General features: G+C 40.4%; 2 protein-coding genes across 2 annotated transcripts; both read right to left on the bottom strand.

Moving 5' to 3' along the window:
• Window positions 1–1,483: 1,483 nt before the first annotated feature.
• On the bottom strand, window positions 1,484–12,066 carry pi4k2b (phosphatidylinositol 4-kinase type 2 beta). The gene is made up of 11 exons (XM_072384252.1): window positions 11,515–12,066; window positions 7,931–8,082; window positions 7,388–7,468; window positions 6,908–7,027; window positions 6,538–6,669; window positions 5,662–5,815; window positions 5,391–5,455; window positions 4,966–5,068; window positions 3,868–4,001; window positions 3,706–3,765; window positions 1,484–2,787 (listed from the first exon to the last, which is right to left on the bottom strand). Exons 1-11 carry the CDS (start codon window positions 11,867–11,869, stop codon window positions 2,614–2,616), a joined length of 1,530 nt encoding a protein of 509 aa, XP_072240353.1. The 5' UTR covers window positions 11,870–12,066; the 3' UTR covers window positions 1,484–2,613.
• Window positions 12,067–15,219: 3,153 nt separating this feature from the next.
• Window positions 15,220–16,960, bottom strand: LOC140304958 (cysteine-rich protein 1). The gene is made up of 4 exons (XM_072383747.1): window positions 16,754–16,960; window positions 15,693–15,787; window positions 15,542–15,596; window positions 15,220–15,436 (listed from the first exon to the last, which is right to left on the bottom strand). The coding sequence occupies exons 1-4, from the start codon at window positions 16,794–16,796 to the stop codon at window positions 15,426–15,428; spliced, it is 204 nt and encodes a 67-aa protein (XP_072239848.1). The 5' UTR covers window positions 16,797–16,960; the 3' UTR covers window positions 15,220–15,425.
• Window positions 16,961–25,562: the final 8,602 nt, after the last annotated feature.

Genomic DNA, 25,562 nt, shown 5'->3' with positions numbered 1-25,562 from the left:
CAGCAGGCCTCCTTATATCCTCTGCACGTGTGTGCCACATCCCAGAAGATGTGTGTGATGATGATCATGCTAAAAACTCATTATTGATGCTGTCCTGGTTGCAGAGTGTATGTGCAGGTAAATTATGCATTAGTCTGAGCCCCATTTAAAATATGTGTGCTTTCATTAAGTCCCTGTAGTCTGAAGGATGTGCATGGACCATCACATAGTAGAAAATACCATCCCACAAAATCCTTAGCTGATCCATCTTTTTGCCCCCATAGATACTATCTTATGACCCATCAAACTGCTGCAGCTGATTTATGGATGTGCATGGCTTTGGTTTTCATTAAAAGTGCAAACTGCAGCATGAAATATGAAAGTCTAGATTTTTCTATTGCAGTTTTGACTAAATTTCTTACTGAAAACTGAAGGATGGACAGCAAAATATTTAGTCAGTGAGCCAATGTATCAAAAACTCATGCATCATGTCATACATCAAGCAAGTTACTGATTAAAACTGGTTGTTTTTGTCTTTTTAGATACTAAATGTTATGAGCTTAAAAAGAAAATAATTTGAGATGAATTGGAAGGGGGTTAAGCAACAGTGAAAACATTAACAGCAGCTGTAGATGCAAAATAGGAAAGACGAGCTGAAATATGAAGAAGTTAATTGGACATTTGGTCCTTCATATTTTACAGAAATCTTCAGATAACATTGATCACTTAGCAACACCCGTCAGAAGTGCAGCAAGTTCTGCTCTTTAAATAAATTTGCTTTTGCACTGTACTGCATATTTAAAGGTCACACTGATGTATTCTTAGTACAAACGGAGCTAAACTCATCTTAAATCAGTTAGGGAAATACATAAATGCTTGGAAACTGTATTTTCCAGATTACTTTTCCTTTTAATGCCATGACATTGTACATGGGCACTGCAACAATGAATGCTCAGAGTGCAGCTGAAAGGTATTTGATGAGAATACCTCTTGCTCATTGGCAGGAAAAGGGCTCTGACCAGGGAGTGGTTACATCCAGATGCTCCAACATCAAATCTATACAAGGACAAACATTCTCTTTAAAACTGCAAACAGAATGATATGGTAGAATGTGACACGGAGACTTTGGATATATAATTTGTTACTGAGAAGATTTCAGAAATGTCACTGACCTGAGGGGATAAAGGAGGGTGTGACTTTGCTGTTGGTCTACATAAATGTTCTGTTAAAATTAGAGAGGAATGTTTTGTATAATAACCTGATGTATGGCTTGACTTGTATGACATACTGATGCTGATACACTGCTTTGTAAAGGCCTGTCAATAATCTCTGGAATGAAAAGTCAAATTAAAAATGAACTGGAAACAAGGTGCAGACTGGTTTGTGTGCATCTGAAATCAACCGGTATCATTATTGCCGTCTTATTCAAATTGTTAATCATTTTCAGGTATTTTCCCTTAGCAGTTATTCAGAAAGCTGATGCTGAAAGATGAAACATGTCCAATTCAAATTTCCCAAATTTTATTATTTTTAATCTGTTAAATATACAACTTCTCTCATACAATCATTGAAATTGAATAAAAATTTCGAGATTCATACATAAGAAAACACAATGGCATCGAGCAAAGAGTGAAATATCATTCTCAATTTGTTTTTTCTTTTCAGGGGAGTTGCCCTCCCCCATGCCACAAGGTCCAAGAGAAAGCTGCTTGCCAGCTATTAAATACATGTCAAACAACAAATACATTCATTGTTATGAGAAGTCTATATCTGACAGCATTCTCTTGTATTGAAATGTTAAGGAGCAAGAATTCGTGTATAAACCGTAAACACAATACATTCAAGCAATTGCCCCCCACCCCTCCTCCTCCTCCTCCTCTAAATTCAAGTTTCAACGATATTCTTTGCTTGAGGCTTTTTAATATTACTCCGACAAAGACTTTTGGCAGTTCTGAGAGTTGAAGACACTGAGTTTGTGTTTGTTAACAGATGTAGTTTTATACACCAACACTGGGTAAAGAGTGGTTTGACCCATTTGTGTGGAATTGGACAAACACCTCCAGCAGAACCAGTGCACATCTATATTTCAGTAAGTGATCCTACAAGGCAAAGCGAATCTTTGTGGACTTCATCCCAGATGAGAAACAGTTGAGACCTGGAGAGTCAATCCCTCTCTGAGCAGATGTGTGGAAGCAGCTCTATGGGTTACCATACACTACTTGACCGCATCTGTGATAATTGGTGGTATATAAGTGCCTGTTCTTTGGCCATTACTCCACTAAGAGAGTTTGCATGAAACAAAACAAAAAAAAGTATTCTCTCCTTCTTAATAAACAAGGTTCACCCCTGTGGAAAAGCTTATTATTCAATCAAGTCACCATGGTAACCACAAACAGCCCGAAGACCACACATGGAGCCAGCGGTATGTTAAACTTAATTACCTCAAAAAGTTTCTTTTAACCGTTTGTCCACTTCCTCTATTTTCCTTGCAAGGACAAATATAAATCATTTCAAGCATGACAAACGTGTATTCCCCCTTATTTCATCCTTCCTCCTTCGCCTGCTTCAAAAAAAAAAGAAAAAAAAATACATCCCAGATTTCTCTACTTAACTCCCTTCTGCTGCACTCTCTCACTACCAAGAGGAAAAAAAGGGCCGCTTGCAGTGGAAGGTTTGTGTGAATGCGTTGCCCAGTGTGACGACTCGTCCTTGACCTCCTGAGCGGCTGCGCTCCACCACCACCCGGGGCATCTGCACCAGCTGGATGGGGCTCCTCCCATCCTTCAAAGCCTGGGTCAGGTTTAACACCTGGAAACAAACACGAGCCGCATAGCCAGTCCAATGAAACAGAGAAGTAAGAAGACTGAAATCTGGAACATAATGACATGGTTTCAGTTCAAATGTTCAGCCATTTCTCATTTTAAAACGGAAGAATTTAAGTATAAAAACAACTACAACTCCTCTCATTGTACAAAAGAAAGGAACAAAAATAAAAACATTGACGCTGTCCTCAGAACAAAAGGCTGTTGTGGTTATCTACTGGCTTCAGCTCCAACCGGACAGACGTGATCATTAGTGCTCATCACCTCTGCTGCAATGACTCCACGATGATGTGAAAGATAAGTAATAAATCTCATAATATCATTGTTTTCCTGCATGTCATTTTAAATGCGACACAAAAACAATGGAAAGACAAATCCTAACACCGGAAGCAGAAAGGAGTCAATTATCTTTAAATTGAGATTTTCCAGCTTTTTAAAAAAATCTGCACACACTCTCTGATATAAGTGCAATTTATATTTATCCCAAAGGAAAAATATGAATAATTAAGACATTAAAAGACACTGTATTGCATGTAATTTGTATATATCGAGACATTTATCGATATATCTATGCCCATTTATGGATTGGCAACCTGTCCACGGAGTACCAGCCTCTCACCCAATGACAGCTGGGTTAGAGGTGAGCGCAGAATACAAAGACAGGCAAGACGAGGAAGGGTAACAGGGATACGGGACACGAAACTGGTTAAGACGTGTGGCATTGAGGTAACAGAACACACAGTGACAGAGTTAAAGAAAGTAGGCCATAAGAGAGGAAGGAAAGACAAGGCAGGATATAAAAGGAAACAGTCAAGAGAACAACAAGGACAAAGAAAGGGTAAAAAACAGTGAAGGGAACGTTATAGTTAAGCTGCGTTTGGGAGCAATGGGATAATAAACTCACCTGTCCTCTCATAACAGACATCTGTCTCTCAAACATGGTTTTGTCGAACCCTTTATCTGTCTGGAGACAAAGAACATTAACATTAACCGCTGTTAACAGAAATCCTGAGCCATGAAATCAAAAAGAATCTTTATTTAAGAATATTTATGAGGTGATCGGTACCTTAAACATTTCATAGAGGTCCTCACAGAGGTCCTGGACAAAGTTCATATCAGACAGGCGGGACAGCACCAGGTCTCTGGTCTCCTGGGAGAAGGCCACTTTGGCCTGAGGGAGCCATGCCCAGTGGAAAGGGTCTGATGACAGGACAAGAGCTCAGTTTGCTGCCAGATCTAACAACATACTCATTGTGTCATACCGTGCAACAAATGAGTGTGCACCAGCGTCCAACATACATTTGAATAAATAAACAGTACTCAGTTTCATTTGGGAAGCACTTGATAGTGTGTGCCGTCACATTGTTGTGGTAACCGCCACATACACTGATATGACAAAAACAAGTTATTAGACATTAAATCTTTTTTAAAGAGGCTACTTGAATAAAAGTTATTAAACTGATATTATAGTAACTGCAGCTGAGGAATGTGCACCTCCATGTAAAGTCCAGTGCTTGTATACTGTGACTTACCCCTGCAAAGTAAGCACCAAAAAATACCAAAAACTACTACAGTGAATAAAACATATGGAAACATCAGAGCCATTTAGCAGTACTGTGGTTTTTAGCTCTACAGAGGAAGACATCTGCATGCGAAATGTGCACTGACAATACACACAGGAAGAAGACATATGTATGCAGTTTCAGACTCCAAAACAACTGCCTTTAACTGTCACTGTATTCTCCAAACTGTGTAGATGGGTTGTGTGTCAAACTGCTTTGTATTGTACATTTTCCTGTTATTTTTAGCAGCTCTTCAATTGTTGCCAGAACACTAAAGGAACAAGCACTATTAGTATTATTCATTAGATAACAATAATGAAATATGAGAAAATTAAAGGAACAGCTGCATAATTTGAAAATAAAACGGGCTTTTGAAAAAGCTCATCTGTGAGGGCAGACAACATGATCGTATTTGCACAGTAAACATGAAGCCTCACTAGCCTGATTCTGCTTAAGAAAACTCATGGCAGCAGATTTAAAGGTCACTAATTAACATGCTTTACTCAGGTTTTTTAAGCTACAAAAAAAAAAAAAAAAATGGAGGACATTTACAATGAGTTAAATCAGCCAGAAACCAAAAGTCAAGTCAGTGACAAACATACATGCTCTCCACTCATCTGGGTGTTTAAAGGGGAAGGCCAGGCCGTTGTCGATTGCAGCTATCTTGATGCAGGAGTCTGGACTGTTCTCTGGCCACTCTGCGTCCTACAGTGAAGTGGCAAAGAGGGTCAGGCAACACAGCACCTTTAACTGAGTAACTTATTAACAAATAATGGCTGGGCTAGTTATTGATCACTGTTCAAGGGACTGATTAATTAGAGAGATCGATTATAACTCAACTCACTTGTCAATTTACAACTAAATGATTGATGATAAACATTGTTCTTGTTGCTGTTAACAGAGGTCATCGTAAACCATCACATTGCTGACACACAATATTAGGAGCTGAGAGTATGATGACATATGAATACTAATACGAATATTTGTTTTTGTGTGCGCACTTAATCTTATGCTAATGTAAACTCACCGTCTGCCCTTCACTTCCTTGTCCTGGCTTCTCATACTTGATCAACCAGTTGTCATTCCCTCGATCTGAGGAGGAAGACAAACACGAAATAGAATAACAAAGGGTAAGAGTCATAATGTGGGAGGAGGCAATGTTTGTGCCTGAGGCAACTGTACAGTTCAAACACATGTGGCACTGACAGCAAATGCCTGGTAGGATCATTATTTTCCATTAACACAAAGCAGGGGATGTAAGACAGAAACACCAACTGCGTCCCAGCAGACACCCTCACCTGTGTTCCTGGTAACGTAGTCCAACACCACCAGCCGCTCGAACTGTGACTGCAGCTGCTTCCTGATGTTCTCTGGTAAAGGTTCTGCTTCAAAGCGCCGCAGCCAGTAGTCTGCTTCACGGTAACCCTCCACAAACAGCTGAAACGAGCCCATCTGGAAACACACACACACGTCATACACCAATATAACAAAAATGCTCAACTGTACTAAGATGTTCAGTGTTCAGGAAACAGGCAGATGGTAGAGGGAAACTGATGTTAATAGGATGAAATATTAGTCCTCATACACTTCCTGCAGATTTTTCTTTTCAGTCACCTTTTCACAATATCTAAAGAAAGCAACAAGAAAACCCACGAGGTTATCTCATGTGAGACAGCTGCACTATTAACTTATGCATGTTTCTGGTTATAAGCTAAAACTGATACTGAAAGATAAATGCATCCATTCAGCAGCATCCTCCCAAGAAAACAGCACATTATAAAGCAGCGTTGACATTTGTGCTTCCTCTGACCATTTCATTTCAACAGCCCTGTTTGTTCCAGAGACACAAACACATTGTGGGCAAACCTCTGTTACTCTCCTCAACCAGCAGGGCTGCATCTAAAGCAGCTCACCGAGATACCAGCTCCTGGATTTCACAGCAACAACAGAACAGTCAGCACTCATACAGAGGTTTAACATTTATCCTGCGTTAGCGCAGGCCTCCCCAAATATATCTACTGAACATTTTACACAATACAAAAAAACAACAAAGGAAATACACCTCACAGGAGGGAATAAAAAGGAGTTCGTAGTTTCTTATCTCCCTCATTAATGGCTCAAAGTAAAAAGTAACGGTTGGTGACTTAGACACCCAATGTGTAACGGTCTGCTACCTTGGGAGGCAGGCCAACTCTGTGGAAGCGTCGTCCCACCTTGGGGACTTTTTCTAAGGCATACTTCTTCCCTCTGGACTTTGCTCTGTCGATAGCACTATAGTGGAATGTCTCACTCGCCAAATACACCACCTAAAATAAAAATAAAATGTAAAAAAAAAAGAGTTAACACTCGATTAGTTGTGACCCCTGCTGGATCATTTATCTTATAACTGGAAATAAAAACAAAGAAGACACAAAACAAATTAATTTCACATAGATTCGTTCAGGTTGATTACATCATATCAGTCGTGGTAGAAAGCAGTAATTGTATATTCAGATAGAAAATACTAAAAAAAAAAAAACACCATGCATGTAGTTTGAGCCACACCTTGGTTTTTGGCACCACTCCAAGACCAAGCTTAGTATCAACCAGAGAGGCAGCAGCCTCTGAGAGGTAACCCTGGTTAGGAAGCAAGCAGCCTCGGCCGAAACAACACGGACAGCAGAGCTAATGATAGAGACAAGAAGGTGGAGAGAGTTGGAGGTGTTAACATCACTTCTGCTTTACTCCAAACATACAGTGTGCTCTGACGAGAAAGGGAAATCAAATCTGATGCGTTTGAAATGTAATACAGCTCCTGTGTTTGGCTGTTTCGCACCATAGGTTATATTATTTAAAAAAGAATTATAAATGGCATATCAGCAGTTTGTTATTTTCTGAGAAACACACAAACGTGAGGAGAAACGTGATGCAGGGGACACGTGTGATTCTGGGGACACGTGTGATGCAGGGGACACGTGTGATTCTGGGGACACGTGTGATGCAGGGGACACGTGTGATTCTGGGGACATGTGGGACGCAGCGTACCTTGTGAAAGTATTTGGTCCATTTGGGGTTCAGGTGACCATAAGGTTCCTCTGACTTTGGTTTAAATACACCAATGATTTTCTGTTGTGGGAAAGAGAACATGACAAAAAAGAATGAAAATCAGTGTTAAAACACAACTGGCACGACACAACTTCAGCAATAAGCTTTTTACTTCCATTCAATGTCCTATCAAAGGACACCGAGCCACAAATGAAAAGGTACAGAGATGCTGCCGACAACTTAGAGGTCAATATACTTTCCCTTCGGTCACTTGTGAGGCTAATTTTTCATGCTGACTATTTGTTATATGTCACACATTTAGCAAAATTAATCATGAGGAATTCTGATTTAGGGGTGTAAATGTGAAGATCAGGAGAACGCAGCAATTTTCCTTGAATGGTTATATAAAGAGTTCGGAGAAAAAAAGGCATTGAATATCTCATTTTCTTATTTTTCTTTTTAAGAAAAGCCTCCCTCTAAATGTAGTCCATCATAAATTCCTTCTCTCCTTTCTGTTAGCAGTGTCATTTATCCCCAGCTCACCCCTTTCGGGTCTTTGACAAAGTAGCTCCCACTGGAACCCTGGGAAATCCTCTCTGGAAAGACGCCACTCTCGATAGCTTGTTCTGCCCTTTGGATAATATCTGCAAACTCGGGATCGTCGGGGAAATGGTTGAAGTCTCCACTGTGTGTACCTGGCAGGGAAACATATTTAGGCTTTCTGTGTTCACTCTGTACACAAACACTGTGTGCTGCAGTTAAACAGAAATTTAATGACTTCTGCTTCATCGTGAAACTTGTAAAATGTGACATTAAAGTGCTTCTGTGACATCTATGTGGTCCACAAAGCCCCACCAGAAAGACGTGAGACAGTAATTAATTAAATGCATTGTTCAAAAAAATTGTTTGCATATTGTATCCTGGAAAAAACAAGACAAATTATAAGGATTAATAATAGTCACCAATGTCGTGTTACACATCAGCTGTTCCCCCCGCACACAGAGGCAATACGGGTCTCTATCAGGACTAATGTTCAAAAAATCTAATTCGCATTTGTAGGCAACTGAAAATCCCCATTTTCTTTGAACCTGCATGTTTTACCAGGTCCTCACAGAGATGCCCCATCTGGTCAGCACATCCAAACCCTTCTGGTGTGAAAGAGAGTGTGCGATCCTGTCATTTGGCACAAAATGGACGTTTCTATTGCCTTGCAGAACCAGTATAATGACAGCTTTGTGGTGGATATGGGGTGCTAATTATTCCTTTCATGGCCCAATCACAGGACGTGACACATTCCAACTTCTCCATCCTGCAAGAAACAGTCGGCTGACGGAGGCTTCATATGCCTTCAGTCACACTTAAGTTAGAGAAGGTGCAGAAAGACATGAAAGAACAGGCACGGGAGGGAGGAGGGTGAGCACAGGGACAGGCGAACAGTTTATCTGCCATTCGTCACAGAAAGATGAGGAAAGACAAAGATAGCTTTGAAGCTAATTCACTTGGGGGGGGGGTCGGAGCAAATTAAAAATAGGAGGAAGAGAAAGCATATGCAAATATTACAGAGGAAATATGGATTAATTAAAGAGTAGCTTTGATCCCTGTCACATGGCCACCAAGTTCCTAACAAAGACATCTGTTCAGATTGAAATTCGGACTTTTACTTAAAACCGGATGTCCATTTTTTTTTTTTGTCATTCACACAAAACTAAAGACCTTAGAACATTAGCATCTCAATCTAAAAGCAAGCAAGGAAATAGCAGAAATTTTACCTGGTCTCTAGCACAACCCCCAACAGACAAGATTGTCAGTCTTTAAGCCTGCTGTCCTGATTTATTACCACACATGGTTCAGACCAGGTGTTTTCACATTTTAAGGCACAGACCCTTCAGACACAGCTTGGAGACATGCTCCACACTCCATTAGTCTGATAGCTCAGTTTGTTCAACTCTTGGTTGTCTAGAAGCAGGATTACAGCTTGACTGGGCCTTTAACTGGACCACCATCTTTTTTGCACTGTATAAATACAGCTGAACTGAACTGAATTGAGAGAAATCGGGTTATTGATTGATGTCCACCGTCATAAGTTACTTAAGTTAAGTTATTTGAATGGTGATTTTGGCAGATAATGGTTATAAAACCAGAGTGACAGTCTGGAAATGCTTTCAGCATCCATGAGGTGACACAACTTTTAGAAAATACACAGAAAAAATATGTGCACAAGAGCAGCTTTGTGGGGAATGGGGCAAAAGGGGGTACAACCTTTAACTAGCAAGGTGTAGCTAATAAAGTGGCTGGTGAGCATCTCTGAGCCATTTCCAACCAGAACTAATCGTGATTCTTGATTTTCATTCACTGAGTTCTTACTGGTTTTCATTTGATTGCCTCTCTGGGAGGTCCACCTTTCACTCTGAAAACCTCTGATTTCATCCAATAAGATTCCAACTAAAAAAATCACAGAGGTTGATTTGGAGCAACACAATGTGAGTAAATGACATCCTGTCACATTATGGTTGGCCATAAAGGCTTTGTGCTCTATGGGGAAGCAAACTCTAAAATAAACTTGTAAAATGGTTTCATTATGGGACTATAATAAAGTGTTGCAGACAGATTTTACAGCAAGATTTCTGTGTGTAAAAAGCAGAGGTGTTTCACCCTCATAATCTAATTGAGTCCGTTTATCTGTGTGTTGTGAAGAATGCAAGCTTCCACTTCATTACACCGATGAGAAGAGTCTCTGATATCATTGTGGGCTCTCTTGTCTGCCTATCTCCATTAACCAAAGTCCACACAAAGCCAGATTAAAAGTACACACAAAGTACTTCCTCTCGCCCAAATTTCCTCTTTGACATCATCAAGCACTATGCTGGACAACAGAGTGTGTCTGCTTTCACAGTGGCCTGATGCATATTTAATATCTGCCTCTCTGACATCCAGGTCGGTTAATGGGACCCAGAAAGCTTCTCACAGCAGGCGTGTAAGCACACTCAGAGCTCTGGAGACCAGAAGTGTGATGTCAGTTTGAAACAGGTCACTGCTATGATGTCTGGAGACACTGAGACATCAGCTTTTTAGGTCAACGCAAGCTCAAAGAAGTTAAATAATCGATAAACAAACAATATTTGCTTCTTTTGACCCGTTTTGCGACAAATGACCACAACAACACCTGGACTCAAAGCTGAATGAAGCTTCAGTTGCATGCATGTTAATGTTTCTATTAAGAAAATATGAGCTCTTGAGAGTACAGGATTATTACTTTCTGAAGGAGTTTTGTCATTTGCGCTCTAGGGCCACTTAAATGTGGAAACAAATACCTGCCATGAAAGGCTTGATGTTGCAAACTGTGTGGCCTACATTTCTGGCACTGATTAAAAATGATCCAAATTTAGATTTCAGCAGCCAGAAGCAACACAAAGGGAATGAATACAGAGGATTGCAGGTGAAAACGGTGGGCGATATCAGGGGGAAGTGTTGTTGAATCCAGTTAGCAGCATGTGCTGCTGCCATGACGACTGGATCAGTCTGTTCTTTATATCTTCCAAAAGAAATCCTATCAGTGAACAGGCAATATTGACAATAGATAAGTTACATAAACCATACAGAGGCAGGAAGCCAGTCTTGTGGTTTTAGCTCTGCAGAGGAAGACACCTTCATGCTGACTGTGCATTGGCAACATACAAGAAGGCAAGTCTTCCCTCGCAGAGAGGACATTTTAAAGTTAATCACGTAGTTAATAGCTTGAGACTGTATTAGGTCACCGGGTCAAAGTGTAAGCCACTGCAAATAAGCGGACTAAAGTCTACTTTTTAATGTAATAAGGGCAACAGGTCAGTGTCCTGGAGGAGTCAACCGTTTTTACTCCGACTCAGGCTCTCAATCATCCCAGACATCTTAAAGGGGGACCCGCCCGGTTCGAGGTGGAAATAAATTAGTTGGTTTAGGTGTCCCGGAGGTATTACATAACATCATATCAATTTGACCACGTTGCACTCTCTGTTATCTCTGAGTAATCACGATCAGCAGGTGTAGTCTTGAGCCATATGCTTCAAAAACAGACACATTACACGCATTGGAAATTTGAGTGTCCTAACCATATTGGTTTATTATACACTTTAATTCCAAATAGTTACCTGGAGAGGCCAATGCGTCTTTATCCGATGACGAGCTGTGCCTGTTTCGCCTGTTCCGCTTCTCTCGGACACCTCTCGGAGACGATGAGCTTCCTGCTAAGCACGGCAACAATAGCGCCTCTTCGCCGGAGCCCTCCGTCTCCAGCTCGGTCAGGACGCTTTCACAAGAGTCTGAAATACGAACAGCGACTCCGGGGTTGGCCGCCAGCCCCAGTCCTATTCGGTTATTGTCAAATAATGTCATTGAGTGGTCAGTGCAATGCAAGTTGGACTCCAGTTCAGGCACCGCGGTTGCGCCGGTGTCCAGCACGGGCTGGCTGCTCTCAGTATCTGTTGGGTCGCACTCTGACATCATTGTCGCTCCGTTTTCAATCTATACAGTAAAATGTACATTAGATTATACTGAGTTCCCTTCAAGCTTTCAGTTTTTCACCTAAAGAGACGTTCATGTCTCAAGGAGTACATAAATCCAAATTAAATTACTGTAAAGCAGCTACTTTCTCTCACCGACTTGTCCACATAATCCTCCAAGTCTGTTGCCCCTGCTTCCTCTTAACCTTATGCGCATGCTCCGCACGGAACGTTGCAGTTGGCTGAAGTTGCGTTCAACTGCTACTTGGAAAGTCTGAACTTCAGCTTTGTTTAACACATCAGCAATTTCTTAGTACTTAGTACTTCTAAGTATACCCGGTAAAAACATATCTTTCAAACATTTCTTATAATGGACATCTGGTGCTAATTGCTCATTTTTAATTTTTTCCAGATATAATTATTTAAATATTTTCTTTTTTTTTTCTCTATGATTCGACATATCAATTTCAAATTTCTGGATCATAGATTAAATCAATAAACACTGACGAATTTTGCAACAGTTAAATTTTGTATTAATGCAGTGAGTTCTAGATAGTCTGATGGATAGATTTATTACTAAAATCAGTATTATTTCACACAAACAGAAATAACAGTTTACTGATGCCTCCACTATCCACCCATTCACGTTAAAATTTGCCTCCCAAAGAGATGTGTAAGTAACTTTTATGACCACTAGATGTCGACAGTAAAACACCAAGTGTGGAATCCCTCGCAAAATATTCTGTTCATATAAATATTTTTCCCCTCTTACACATACACTCTGGTTCCCATTTACAACATTTTATACTCAAATGGTATGTTTTGATGTTCAGACTGACTCCATAAACAGGCCTTTCCAGTTGACCATACAAGACAATGAATACTTCTATTCAAATTAGTTTCCTGGTTTGAACCCAGGGTGGGTTAATGCAAATTAAACCTCCATATTAACCTATCCAGATTGACATTATTTTGTTATTGTTGGTTTGTTTATTTATTTAGGCACGGATACTGGACATAGATTTGCATTAGTATTTAAGTCTATCATGTCATATGCTGATTGTCTTACGTCTGTGCTGGATTTAGCCATTCAGGCTACTTTTGTGTGCAGTCATCCCAGTTTGTGGCCATTTAAAATATCAAAATAATGACTATATAGTACATAAGCATAGCTGATAAAACAATAACAAACAAGCTGATAAAAAAAACAGCACATACCAGATCATATTTCATTAACATAGACAAACACAAAATGTAATAAACTAAAAAAAACACCAATACATGTGTACAAATGAAAAGATTTTGGCAGAGACTATACATGCTACTCTAAATTATGATAACAACTGTTAGTTAGCAACCATCTGTTTTATTGATTTGAAGTCTAAACTGTAATGTTCTTTAGTTCTGTGGGGACAGTACTCCTGGTACGTGCTGCTCAGTAAGATTGACTACCCAAAGGCACTTTTTCTGTAGATTTTCTTTCATAAACTTTTTCAGTTTAGGGAGCATCAAAGTAAAATATCTTTCATCATGTTTTTCGAAGGTTAGGAAACTATCCATTTTAAACATTACAATGATGATATGAGTTTGACTTGAACCAAGAGTCTAGATAGAGTCTGTCTACTGACTAAAGTGTAATTATTCCTGTTTGTATCCAGCTGGTGACACAGTAATTGATATGGAAGATAATCAAAGCATTCATGTTTAACTATTAGGCCTCAGTTTCTAAATTATTCCTGAATTATCTAGAACTCAAAATGTTAAATTTAAGTCTGTCAGCATGTTTTTTTTTTCAAATTTGTACCACTGATCATCTTCTCCATACTCGAACATCTGGGTGTTGATGTATTGACAGACCTTAAAAAACATCCATACAGTTTTATTAACGTTAGGATGTAATCATAACGAAGATAACCTGTCAGAGTCTTTGACCACTGAAGCAGACAGTTCTCCAGTATGTTGCTTCTTATTCTCAAAATGAAGATAAGTCATATGAGAATTTTCTGTGTGTATAGGATGTGTAAAGAACCTTAAAATTGGAAAGGATGTTAAGAGAAAGAAGCAGTATTCAAATGTGATATCATCTGTTCAGGGATCCATTTTCCTAACATTTTCTTAAGCTGCCGGAAGGATACTGGTGGGTCTGCAATAAAAAGGAGAACACAGGCATAATTACTGCAGATTTCCATTGATTGACCAGTTAACAATAGTAATAATCTTGCTTTCTTGCATTTCAGCCTCATCTATTCAGGCTCTTGCTATTTTCTTTCAGCACTGCCAGTGCCCAACAATTACCCAGTGGTCTCCATAGCACCATGTTCTCCCTTATCCCTGAGCCCATCTCCACCTATAACCCGGGCCTTCCGCCACCACCGGCCCCTCTAATAAGGCTGTGTAGCTGGAACACATGCAAATGAGCAGTCAGCCAGCTGGTATCACAGCAGCCATGTGATATATCAAGGTAGGGGGGTTAGGAGGTGAAGGAGACATAGAAAGAGGAGGAGGGACAAAAGGAGGGGAGGTGGGATTGGGATAGAAGAGGGAAGGGTCTCATGAGATGAGAGGGAAACAGACAGGCTCAAAGACAAGTGGTAGACAGGAGAAACAAATGTATCTTACTGGTGTTTCTTTTCTGGATGTTCGACCCATTCCCATTGGTGTATTCCCTCTATCCTATGTACTGTTTCTGTCTCAGTCTTCTTGATCCAATTTCCACTAATTTCACTACCTATATCTCCTTCAAGGGCAAACCTGAAATGTTATTCATGTGACGTAAGACACTTAACAGAGGGGGACATCAGCACATGGTCTTCTCTCTTTATGTGTGTGGGATAGAAAGAAATAGTGTGTGTCTAAACTACGTACTTCACCCACCACTGGGCGACAATCCCCTGCAGCAGTCAAGGCACACTGCAGACACGCTGCATGAATGCATGGATGTGTGAGAGCACAAGAGATCCGCCTTTGCCTCACTGAAGCGCCCATTCCAGCAGATTCTGCTGGCAGAAGATCTGGTTTACTGTGCCAACAGCAACCACCCTTATCCATCGCTGCTTCTTTCCGCCTCCTTTCCCCGTGGCTGCTTGATGAGGGAGAGAAAAGGAGAGCCCTATAGCTCAACTAATTTTTCATTTAAATGTGTGTTGTCTGTGATTAGAGTCTTTGTTGGTTTTTGAGCAAATGCGACTTCCCCAAATGTCCAAAAATGTCGGCATGTAGGCCGCTGATTGCAGAGCCAAAAATTCCACCACTGAGACATATAAGCTTTTATGTTGTATTTCAAGAAAAAGTAACATGACATGACTTTCATATTAATTGTGGACAATAGAAGTGAATAAACACATGGAATATACAAGTGGCCATCACACCAGTGTAACAACAGGAAAACAATTCAAATGTATTTATCATGTTAAATTACAGTCTATCACTCTTATGTATTCTTTCCTGAACTTTGTTGGCACATAAACCATCTATTTTAAATGTCAGCATTTGTCCATTTGGTGTCAGTCTTGTTTCTACGGCAAAGATGACAAGCTGTGCCATGGCGACATCTGTTACGGTCACCTGTTACCTGTCAAGAAAGATTCATAGAGAAAGAGACATTCAGAAATTGGATGCCACTAAGGGTGCCACTGTATGTGTGTATGCGTGTTTTCATAGTGAGTTGGCAGTATACCTCTCGGGCCAAACATCTTCATATAGCAGTGTGAACAATATGGCTTCTCATCATACTGAAACACAGTCAGCAGCACATGGTTACTGCACCACCTTACTCATTCACTGATTCACAAACCTAATGTTTTGTCTCATTTGCTGTCCTTGTATACCTCAGCATGTTGTCCGGCTGTGAGCTGTCTGTTACACTTCTGACACTTCAGACACAGAGGATGGTAGTCCCTCCCGAGGGACCTCTTTTTCTCACCTGCATCGAATGAAAACGAGGGCGGTGTGAATGAAAGATTAGCTGTAATGTGAGAGGCATTTTGTATATGCATATACATATTCTGTATTTCCATTGTTTCATGTCATGATTTATATTTGAAAAAGTGAGCTAATTAATCAAATTTAAAGAAATTCAGGTGTCTGGCTCAGAACATACAGACCACTGCTCTCACCAGCACAAATAGGCCAGATACTGTCATACTGGGAGAAAAGAGGTAAGTAGGCCAAGTCACATTTGAAAATTTGAATCTTGCAAATGGGCAGGCAAGTGAAACTTGCAGTAAAATAACAAAATTGACTTATAACTGTTATAACTGTTGACTTATAACACAGAGAGGTCTGTGTGTGGAACTAAAAGAAACAGTAGGTAAGGAGGAAACTCAGATAGCAGCGTGCAAGCTCTTTTGACTAGACCCACATCCTGTTGCCATCATGGATACGATTGCGTGCATTAGTGTGTGTGTGTGTCTCTGTGTGTGCTTGAAAGAGAAGCAGAAAGCAAGAGTGAAAGATAAAGAGAAATGCCCTATTTTCTCTTCTTATGAACAGAACATGAATTAAAAAATAGTATGAATTGGACATTGTTGCTCTTTTTTGCATAAGGTTTTGGGACTTTACAGAAGAAGAAACACATTTTGGTGTTTTTTGTGAGCACAATATTATTCCCACTGCTACTGTCACATCAAATTAGGTTTCACTTGATGATATGAGCTGCACCTTAAAGATATTCGCTGTTGAAAATGAATATTATCAACGCCCTAAATACATGTTACATCTGTTCTTTACTTTCTAACTCCTAACCATAACCCTACTTTCTATTTGACTGGAGTTACAGGTGACGACAAAACTATCCAAATCAAAAGAAAGACAGAAAAAAATAGAGAACTGAAGCAGACAGATGGAGGAAGACAGACAGAGTGTAAAAAATTAAAGAGGTCAGACTCACCAAAGTAGACAGGCTTCCCACAGATTGGACAGTAGCCTACCATTGTATGTAATTATTTATCACACAGCGAATGTGTGTGTGTATGTATGCACTTAAGTAAGTGTTGTGAGAAAATAAACCCTACAAGAGCATACGAGTATGATCTGTAAATTGACAGGAAAACCGTTAAACTGTGAGAGTGTCAGCATCTTGTGAAGTCAATCCAGGATGTGGTGGGCAAAACGTCACAGGAAGTGAGTCAAATTTGAGATTTGAGGCTTAAATACCATCAAAAGTGAAAAAAAAAAAGAGCCAGGTAGAATTGTAAAAAATACAAAACCTTTCAAACAGCTATTATTTTACAGTCAATATATATCTTTACAACTAGTATTTGTACCCAGCACTAAAGAGAGAAAGAAAGAGGGGTGAGCAGAGAAGGAACAAAAGCAGCTGTCAGCAGCTCAAGTTCCCAACCATCTTCTCCCCTTTCCTGCTCTTTTCACCCTCTTTTCTTGATTAAAAACAAGGAATTGAGCTTCTGAATTGAAGATGGAAACCTAACACTTGTGCCTTTCTTTCCCTTTGCTTGTCTATTCCCCCATCTCTCTGTCTCCCTGTCACATACTCACACTCACATGCACACCTCTCGCTCACTGACTCACACTGACACACACCACACACCCATTTACACTCACACAAAAACTGTGCTTCTCGTCAGTGACATCACAAAACGAAGCTGCATCCAAAAAAGCAGAGGGAGAGGCAGGGAGAGGCCGGGTTGGCGGAGGGACAGATGGGGGGGTGGGGGGTGGAGACAGTTATCCCCTTGGGACAGGTGATGGAAGCAGACCTTGGGTGGGACGGGGGGGATGAGAGACGAGAGAGACAAGGTTGGAGACATTAGCTAGCCTCAGCACAGCTAGGACAATGAGGATGAACTATGATGAACTTCACAGGGCAGAACAGGGCTGAGGAAGACAGGCACATGTTTGTGTGGTTCTATCCAACAACATCCGTAGTATGACCAAAGTATACAACAGAAGAGAAGTACCCCCCCCCCCATAAGATGTGTTTAAATGTGTTACATATCTTGAGCAAAATTAGCCACCAATGTCACGGCTAAGGATTTCTGTTTAAAATCACCAGAATACCACCTGTAGCGTCAGAAAGGTGACGTCCAATGCCCTGTATGTTTCATGTGGAGCATCAGAAGAACCAATTCAGGGTGTGAGTGTATAGCTGATTTTTTAATATGCCAGGGGAAGTAATGAAATGGGAACCTAACAAGCTATGAGCGGAAGAGCAAGCTAGGAGGAGAAGCTATTTGATATGTTTTGCTCTTGTGGTAAAGATGACAGATTTGATATTTTCAGTTTATGGCTATGTTTGCACACAGTCAGTTGCTTTTTCAAGTCAAGATTGATGCACCTTTGTAAACAAGAATTAAAGGGACAAACCTGAAAATGTATGACAACAAATAAAAAAGTGGAATAAAAAAGTCTGATATCTCCTTATGAAATGCAGTCATACAGAATGAAAAATACTCTGCTGCCCTAATTCCAAAATAATTTGGGACTCAATTAAATTAAATTCAGTTCAATTTGATTCAGTTTTATTTAGATCGTGCCAAATCACAACAATCTGTCATCTCAAGCCACTTAAAGATACAGTCCAACTGATACCAATTAGAATCCAATTAATTTTACTTCAGTCATAATCTAATCCAATCAAATTCATTAAATTCCAAAGTCATACAGAACGTACACAAGGCGACCGTGGAAAGGAAAGAAACTCCCCTTTAACAGGAAAAAACCTCCATCAGAACCAGAGTCAGGCAGGGTGGCCTTCTGCCTCGACCCTAATCCTAACGCAGGAGGGAACAACAAGCTCCATAACACCAGACCAGCGATAGCTGCTGAAAAAGAGAAACAAGTTAATGACAGCAATAATCTTATGTATACATGAGGACTGAAGAGAGCAGAGGGAGGAGAGGTGCATCATGGGATGTCCCCGAGCAGTCCAGACCTATATGTATGTAATGTAAATGTAAAGAAAAAATAGTACAACGATTTACAAATCTAATGATACTCTCTTCACAATAGAACATAAAAAACATAGCACATGCTTATAGTGAAACAGTTTACTATTTCATATTTATAGTGGCAGCAATACATCTAAAAGAAAGCAAGCACAGGACCATGTTTACCGTGTCTGTAAACATCAGGGAACTGACGGGACCAGTTGTTGGATCTTTGGGACAGGAATGTTGTCCCATTCTTGTCTGATATAGGATTGTAGCTGCTGAACGGTCCTGGGTCTTATTTATTTTGTTTTGAATTTCATGTTGCACCAAATGTTTTCAGGTGGTGAAAGGTCTGAACTGCAGTATTAAATTGACAGGCAAGTCTAATATCTGGACTCTTCTATCTTGAAGCCAAGCTGTGGTAAGAGATGCAGTATGTGGTTTAGCATTGTCTTGCTAAAATTTGCAAAGCCTCCTCTAAAAACGACATCATTTGTATGGGAGCATATGTTGCTCAAAAACCTGTACCTTGCGTTGCTGATGCCTTTCCAGACTTTCATGTTGTCAGTTTCACAGGCACTAATCCACCTCCATAATATCAGAAATGCAGGCCTTTGGAATGAGTGCTGATGGTCCCTCTCCTCTTCAGTCTGGATGACGTGGCGTCCATGATTTCCAAAAAGATTTCTATTTTGATTTGTCTACCCACAGAACAGATTTCCACTTTGTGTGAGTCCATTTTAAATGAGTTTTGGTCCAGAGAATATGGCAGCATTTCTGGATCATGTTCACGGATGGCTTCTTCTTTACATTATCAAACTTTAACCTGCATTTCTGGATGTCACTGTGAGCTGTGTTCACAGACAATGATTTCTGGAAGTGTTCCTGAGCCAATGCAGGGATTTCCACAACAGAATCATATCTGATTTCCACTGATTTTCAACAAACACATGTGCACATTCACTGATTTTCAGCAGTGTCCCTTGTACACAGAGATGTCACTTGATTCTCCAAATGTTTTGATGACAATATGTACAGCAGATAATGAAATATTTACAATGACGGACATTCTTCTGAATTTGCCTCAGAATTTGCAGATTACTGAACCTTTGCCCAACATTACTTCTGAGACACTCTGCCTCTCTAAGGTGCTCTTTTTATACCCAATCATGTTACTACCTGCTGCAAGTTAAGCATATTAGTTGTAACATGTTTCTGTAGCTACCGCTGGGATAGGCTCCAACCCCCCGCAACCCGAACGACGGATTAAGCGCGTATAGAAAATGGATGTTTCTGTAGCTGTTTTTTTTTCAATACCACTTGTGTTCCCTGCTCTTTGCTGATCCCTGGTCATTGTTTTTGAGATGTGTAACTGCTGTCAAACTGCTCTCAAAATGATCAAATATTTTAATGAAATAACAAGCTGTCTCATTTTCAGCTTTTGGTATATTTTCATTGTTCTATTGTGACATTTGCAAATAATTGCATTCTGTCATTTTAATTTATATTTTACACAGGATATCAGTATGTTGGGAAATAGGGTTTTACTTAAGTAAACTAGAAGTTAAAATTGCACTTGCAGTATTGAGTAGTAAGACTTGGTTTCATCTCATCATGACAATGATACATGTGCAAATATACATACAGTTCATTCACATATGTTTCAGTGTCATGTTCTGAAGTATATTTTCCCAGTTCCTCATCAAAACTACATGTGCACATCATTTCTGAAGCTGATGAACTTCACAGGGCTATTAAATATATAAAGTATTTCCTAATTTGCATATTTGCCAGCATCCCTCTCCTGTGTGTCATGCTTTGCAGAGGAATGGAATACCAAGTAGCTATTTCATCTGACCAGCCTTCCCTACAGGATAACCTATCATGTCTTTCCATCAGCATTCATTGTGTGTGGACAGCAGTAGGAGAATAACATACTGAATCACAGGCTTATATGCATGCACAGCTCACAATGATTTTTTGATGCAAATTATGATGTTGGGATTTAAATAGAGCACAGACACACACAAACAAAAAAGGAGAGACTTGTGTCATTAGTGCGAGGAGCAGTAAAAGATTTCCACAGGTTGATTCAGATGTAAATGTAACTGAATTAAGAGAAATTAGAGAACATTAAAAAGAAACATCGAGATGAACATGGAGAAACAAAGGCTGTGTAATTGTGAAATGGAGAGAGCAAGGAAACAAGAGGAGAGAAGAGAGGGGGCGTTAAAACCACATTTCCCAGTGGATCCTTTGGTAAGGCCGTGTTGAGAAAACTGCCAAAACTCTTAACAGACACATTCCCGCACTGGCGCGCACTTACGCATGGTTCACTTCTGCCAAGTCATACGAAGAGCTCCAACACACAGTGGATGGAGAGATATGGGAAAATGTGTCTGCTTGAGCTGACGGATTTATAGTAACATTCAGTGAGTGGTGGAAGGAGTCAAAGCTTGTGAGGACAGAGAAAGACAGAGAGAAATACTGGCTCCTCTCCACTGTGTCCTCTGGTGCAACGCCTCCTTTGAGAGTTGTATGCGTGGTGGTAAGGGTGGGGGGGTGGAACACAGGAAGAGGCTGGAGAAAGAAAACGGCTGGAAGGATTCTGTCTTCCCACACATACAGTAAATGCACTGTTGATCACATGTGCATGCACATGAACGTACACTACACACCTCAACAACAAGCCTTTGGAAGATACCCCAGCCCCCCCGCTCACTCTCACACAGTCACCAGTCATCACGTTTCAGCTCTTGGCATCCTCCTCTCTCCTCCAAGCCCAGAATATGACACGGCTTTAGGTCTGCATCTCAACTGCATACTCACAGTCAGCCTCACAGTACAAGACATATGGCGAAGAAAATCAAGCAGCACTTCAAACATGTGACAGCTGAAGATAACCAAAGGACCACATGGTGATTTACACTGTGGTATCTGTTTGAGGTACAGAGAAAACACCTTTTTCAAAACTTTTTTTCTTATTTTTTTTACTGATGACGCAAAAAAAAAAGTTTTCAGCATTGCGTGTCCTTGCTTCTGTGAGAACCACAGCTTATTAAGAAAGGGGAAATAAGGGTTTACACCTTACTTACCACAAAAAAGCTAAGTCTCTCATCCTTTGCTATTACAAGCACTACGGGTGCTAATTAGGGACAGTCAAATTAATATTTGTGAGAGAGCTGTGGACTGTGGTGTGGTGAACCATTTCACTGGTGTGTTTTTCACAAATATTCCCCTCTGTGACGGCCTTCCTGGAGTCAGACGATCTAAAGGCTATAATCCTCTACTTAGGGTATCAGTGAATGGAACAGTCAGAAATTTAATTCCTTGTTTTTCTCTATTAAGCTAGCATAGCCCATAAATCCTCTCATGCCTCTGTGTAGTGATATGATTATGGCATGGCAACCATTACTACATGATTAGTAGCCATGAGTGGCTGGGTCAGTGAGATTGCATTATGGGATATTCTGTTGTTTTTGTGAGATCTGTGCTAAAGCCATCGGAGACATGTTATTGTTTATTGGTGTGTGTGTGTGTGTGTGTGTGCGTGTGTTACCCTTTGTTACCTTCTTTGGATCTTATACAATAAAATCATCGACCTTGTTGGGACCGGTACACCTCATGGGAGGCAAAGCACAATTTGTAGATCCTGGAGTTTGGGGTAAGGTGTGAATTGAGGTTAAGCCAAGGTTTAGGGAACTGGTTATGGTTACGGTTGGCTTTGGATTAAGCTGTCTTCATGGATAGAAGTTAACGGACTGTAGAATTTGTGCCAGCTTCTTTGTGTTTGTGCACTAACAATCTAATATAGCCTCTCTAAATGCATGGTGATGCTGCTTTTCACCATTCAGGGTAGGCTCTTTCTGTCACTTTGAAGTTCTCTAAGAAATGGAGCGTTCACCCACTAACTGGGAATGTGAGCTGGAATTAGACTGTTTTAAGACAGGTTGGTTTTACCCTGCATATGTTGTTGCCATCACATTTACAATAGCTACTAAAACATGTGCCACAACCTTAACTCAGTGCAGTTGATTTACAACACAACAAATATAATGACATGCCATCAACTTCATAGATGACTTACAGAGATGTTTTAACATATTTTTACCATCATAGTGATGAGTAATTTTGTTCCAAACTGAAATATTCCAAAAGATGTTAGATAATTTGTCATTAAGTTTTTTATTGACACTAAAATTTTCCATAAGATAGTCCTAATGCCTTTGGTTATTAATCTCTATTGTATGATCATAGCTTTATCGAGATATATCAAAGATCGCCTACTATTAAATCTGGAGGTTTTAGTTTAGACACATCAGAGGATTCCAATTTTGATTTAGTGAAATGTGTTTGCCTTGTGGATATTTACTGATTTTTATACAGAAATGACTATTCAATTTAGAATAGCTTAAACTACCCGCATTTATTTGTAATATTTGTAATTAAAGATCAAGTTTCTTGTGTGCCCTCATATATCTTCCATGTTCTATTCGTGTATCTTTTGATCTGTGTATTTGATTTAATTTTTTCTGTAAAATACTTTGTCACAGTGCAATACAGATTAAGTTGATTATTATTATTTTTACACAGATCTTTATTTCATTATACAGTTTATTTATTTTAGTAACATTTGTAATGAGCTAAATGGCTTAAAATTATGCAAGAAGTGTTTAAAGTTTCCTTTTGATTTCAGATGATACAGCCAGGCCTAATAGCACATAATGATTTTACCAACTCTCAAGCTCTTGAGGAAACAAAAGAGCAAACTGTATATTAGGGGATAATACAATCTTTATACTTGGTTTCAAACTTCAAGAGTCAACATGAGCCACTCAGCAGGGCTCCGACTTTATAATGCTTGGTTCTCACCTATTGTTCAGATCTGCTTGGGGAAACAGAAAGGCAGGCTGAAGGAAAGAACCTAATGTGTTGCTTCTTGCCTGTGCATTCTTGGCATAGCTTGTTACCCTTTTCATTTTCTGACTGTGATTTTTTTTCCTTCCTTACTTTAATACAGAAGCCAAGGGTCCACAGGCAGCCAAGTCCCACCGCTCCAGTCTGGCTAAGCCACAGAAAGATTGGCCTCCTCTTCTTTCTGCTCTCCTTTCTCTCTCATTCTTCGTGTATGACTACAGTATGCACCCCACTCTCAGTCTTTTCATGTTTCTCTTTGTCACTATGCCTTTTTCATGTGTCACTTTTGTCTCTGGTTTATTATTTGTGTTTGTCCATATTGGTCAGCCTGCCTCTTTGTCTCCCTTTCTCATGCCTTTCTTGTTCGAACAAACACACACACCACCCTCTCTGTTTCCCTGCCTGACAGTCTGTCACAGCCAGCGGACTGGTTTAGCAGGCGGAGTTCAGATGGGCTCCACAAACACATGGCACTCAATCTGGCTTCTTGTGTGTGCTGGAATGAAATTCCATTTTCTATGTTGTTAAAACTTTGCATTAATTTTCTTTTAATTTCCTATTTAAGGGCAGTTAGTTGTGGTCACAATTATACAAAAGGCTGATTTTCACTCTATGGAAGACTGTACGAGCATTTTTTTGTTTGTTTTCCAGTTAGACTAAAGAGTTGCACACATTTGGATCATTTGAAATGTCGTCACATGTGACCCTCATGAACATATTGCTTAACAATTGGGTAACACTGAAATAAAGGAGTGACAAACCATCTAAAATTCAGCTGCTTCTCGGAAGGCTGTCTTTTTTCACATGAGTAAATGTGACTTTGGATGATTCCAAAGAGAAAGTGTTGACAGTTCTGTGTCTCATAGATCAATAACCTCTTGTGTGTACTAAAAACAGCATTCTCCAGCTCTAATGAAGCCTGCCTCCTCTTCTACTGTCCCTGTTTCTATACGATCAACGCCATTCATGCCCCCACTCAGGCTCAGTAATCTAATTAGAGGGGAATATCAACATTAAAACACATATCTGCCCTCCTCCTTCCTCTTTCTCTCTCTTTGTTTCTCTGTTCTTCCCTACAGCTGGTGAGAGTATGGTTTGTGGCTGCCCCTCCCCCAGCATTTGAACAAGCCAATAAGAGGGCACGTCAGCAAAATAACCCCCCCCACACACACACACACATACACAGTCAGACACACACCATCCCTCTTTTCCCTTACCACCCTATCCATTCCCGATCCCATCCCCCAGAGCCCTCTCTACACCCCATCCCCCTTTTTCTACCACCCCTAACCCACTTACTCATCCTGCCTCCACACTCCCACACACCCACGAGACTTCCCCACCCTCTCTACTTTCTCACCCGTGTTCACCCTCCCTAGTAACTGCTCCCTACGCCTCCTCTCCATTCCTCTCACTCCTCTTCCCACTCACCCTCGTTCTTGGACACCCTTTCTACTATAGTCCCTCTCCTTCATTACACCCACTCATCATTTTCCTTCCACCCCCCCATCTCTGCTCTTCCCTTCATCCTCCCACCTTTCCATCCCCCCTCCATCCCTTTCCCTCTCCTCTATCTTCTGTGGCCTTATCTTATGAATATCGGTAGCACACTGGGTGAAAAATTGATCCTCCCCGCCTGTCTGTGGACGCTGCCACAGCGCATTAGCCTGTGTGTGATGTGTGCATGTGTGTCTGTGGAGGCTTGCTGCTTGTGGGAGAAAGGAAGGGAGGAGTGAGAGGAAGGAGGGTGGGAAGGATATTTGCATATCATCAAAGTAGGGAAAGGGAGTGTAATGAGGAGAGAATGTGCATGTGTGTTTGTTGGCTTATGTGTGTATTAGGAGTGATGTTGATGTGGCTTGAGTGTGTGAAATGAGAGAACGAGACAAA

The sequence above is a fragment of the Leuresthes tenuis genome, unplaced genomic scaffold (assembly GCF_036924035.1).
Source record: "Leuresthes tenuis unplaced genomic scaffold, fLeuTen1.0.hap1 SCAF_4, whole genome shotgun sequence".
In the NCBI taxonomy this organism is placed as follows: domain Eukaryota; kingdom Metazoa; phylum Chordata; class Actinopteri; order Atheriniformes; family Atherinopsidae; genus Leuresthes; species Leuresthes tenuis.
This window is presented reverse-complemented; position numbering and strand designations above follow the sequence as displayed.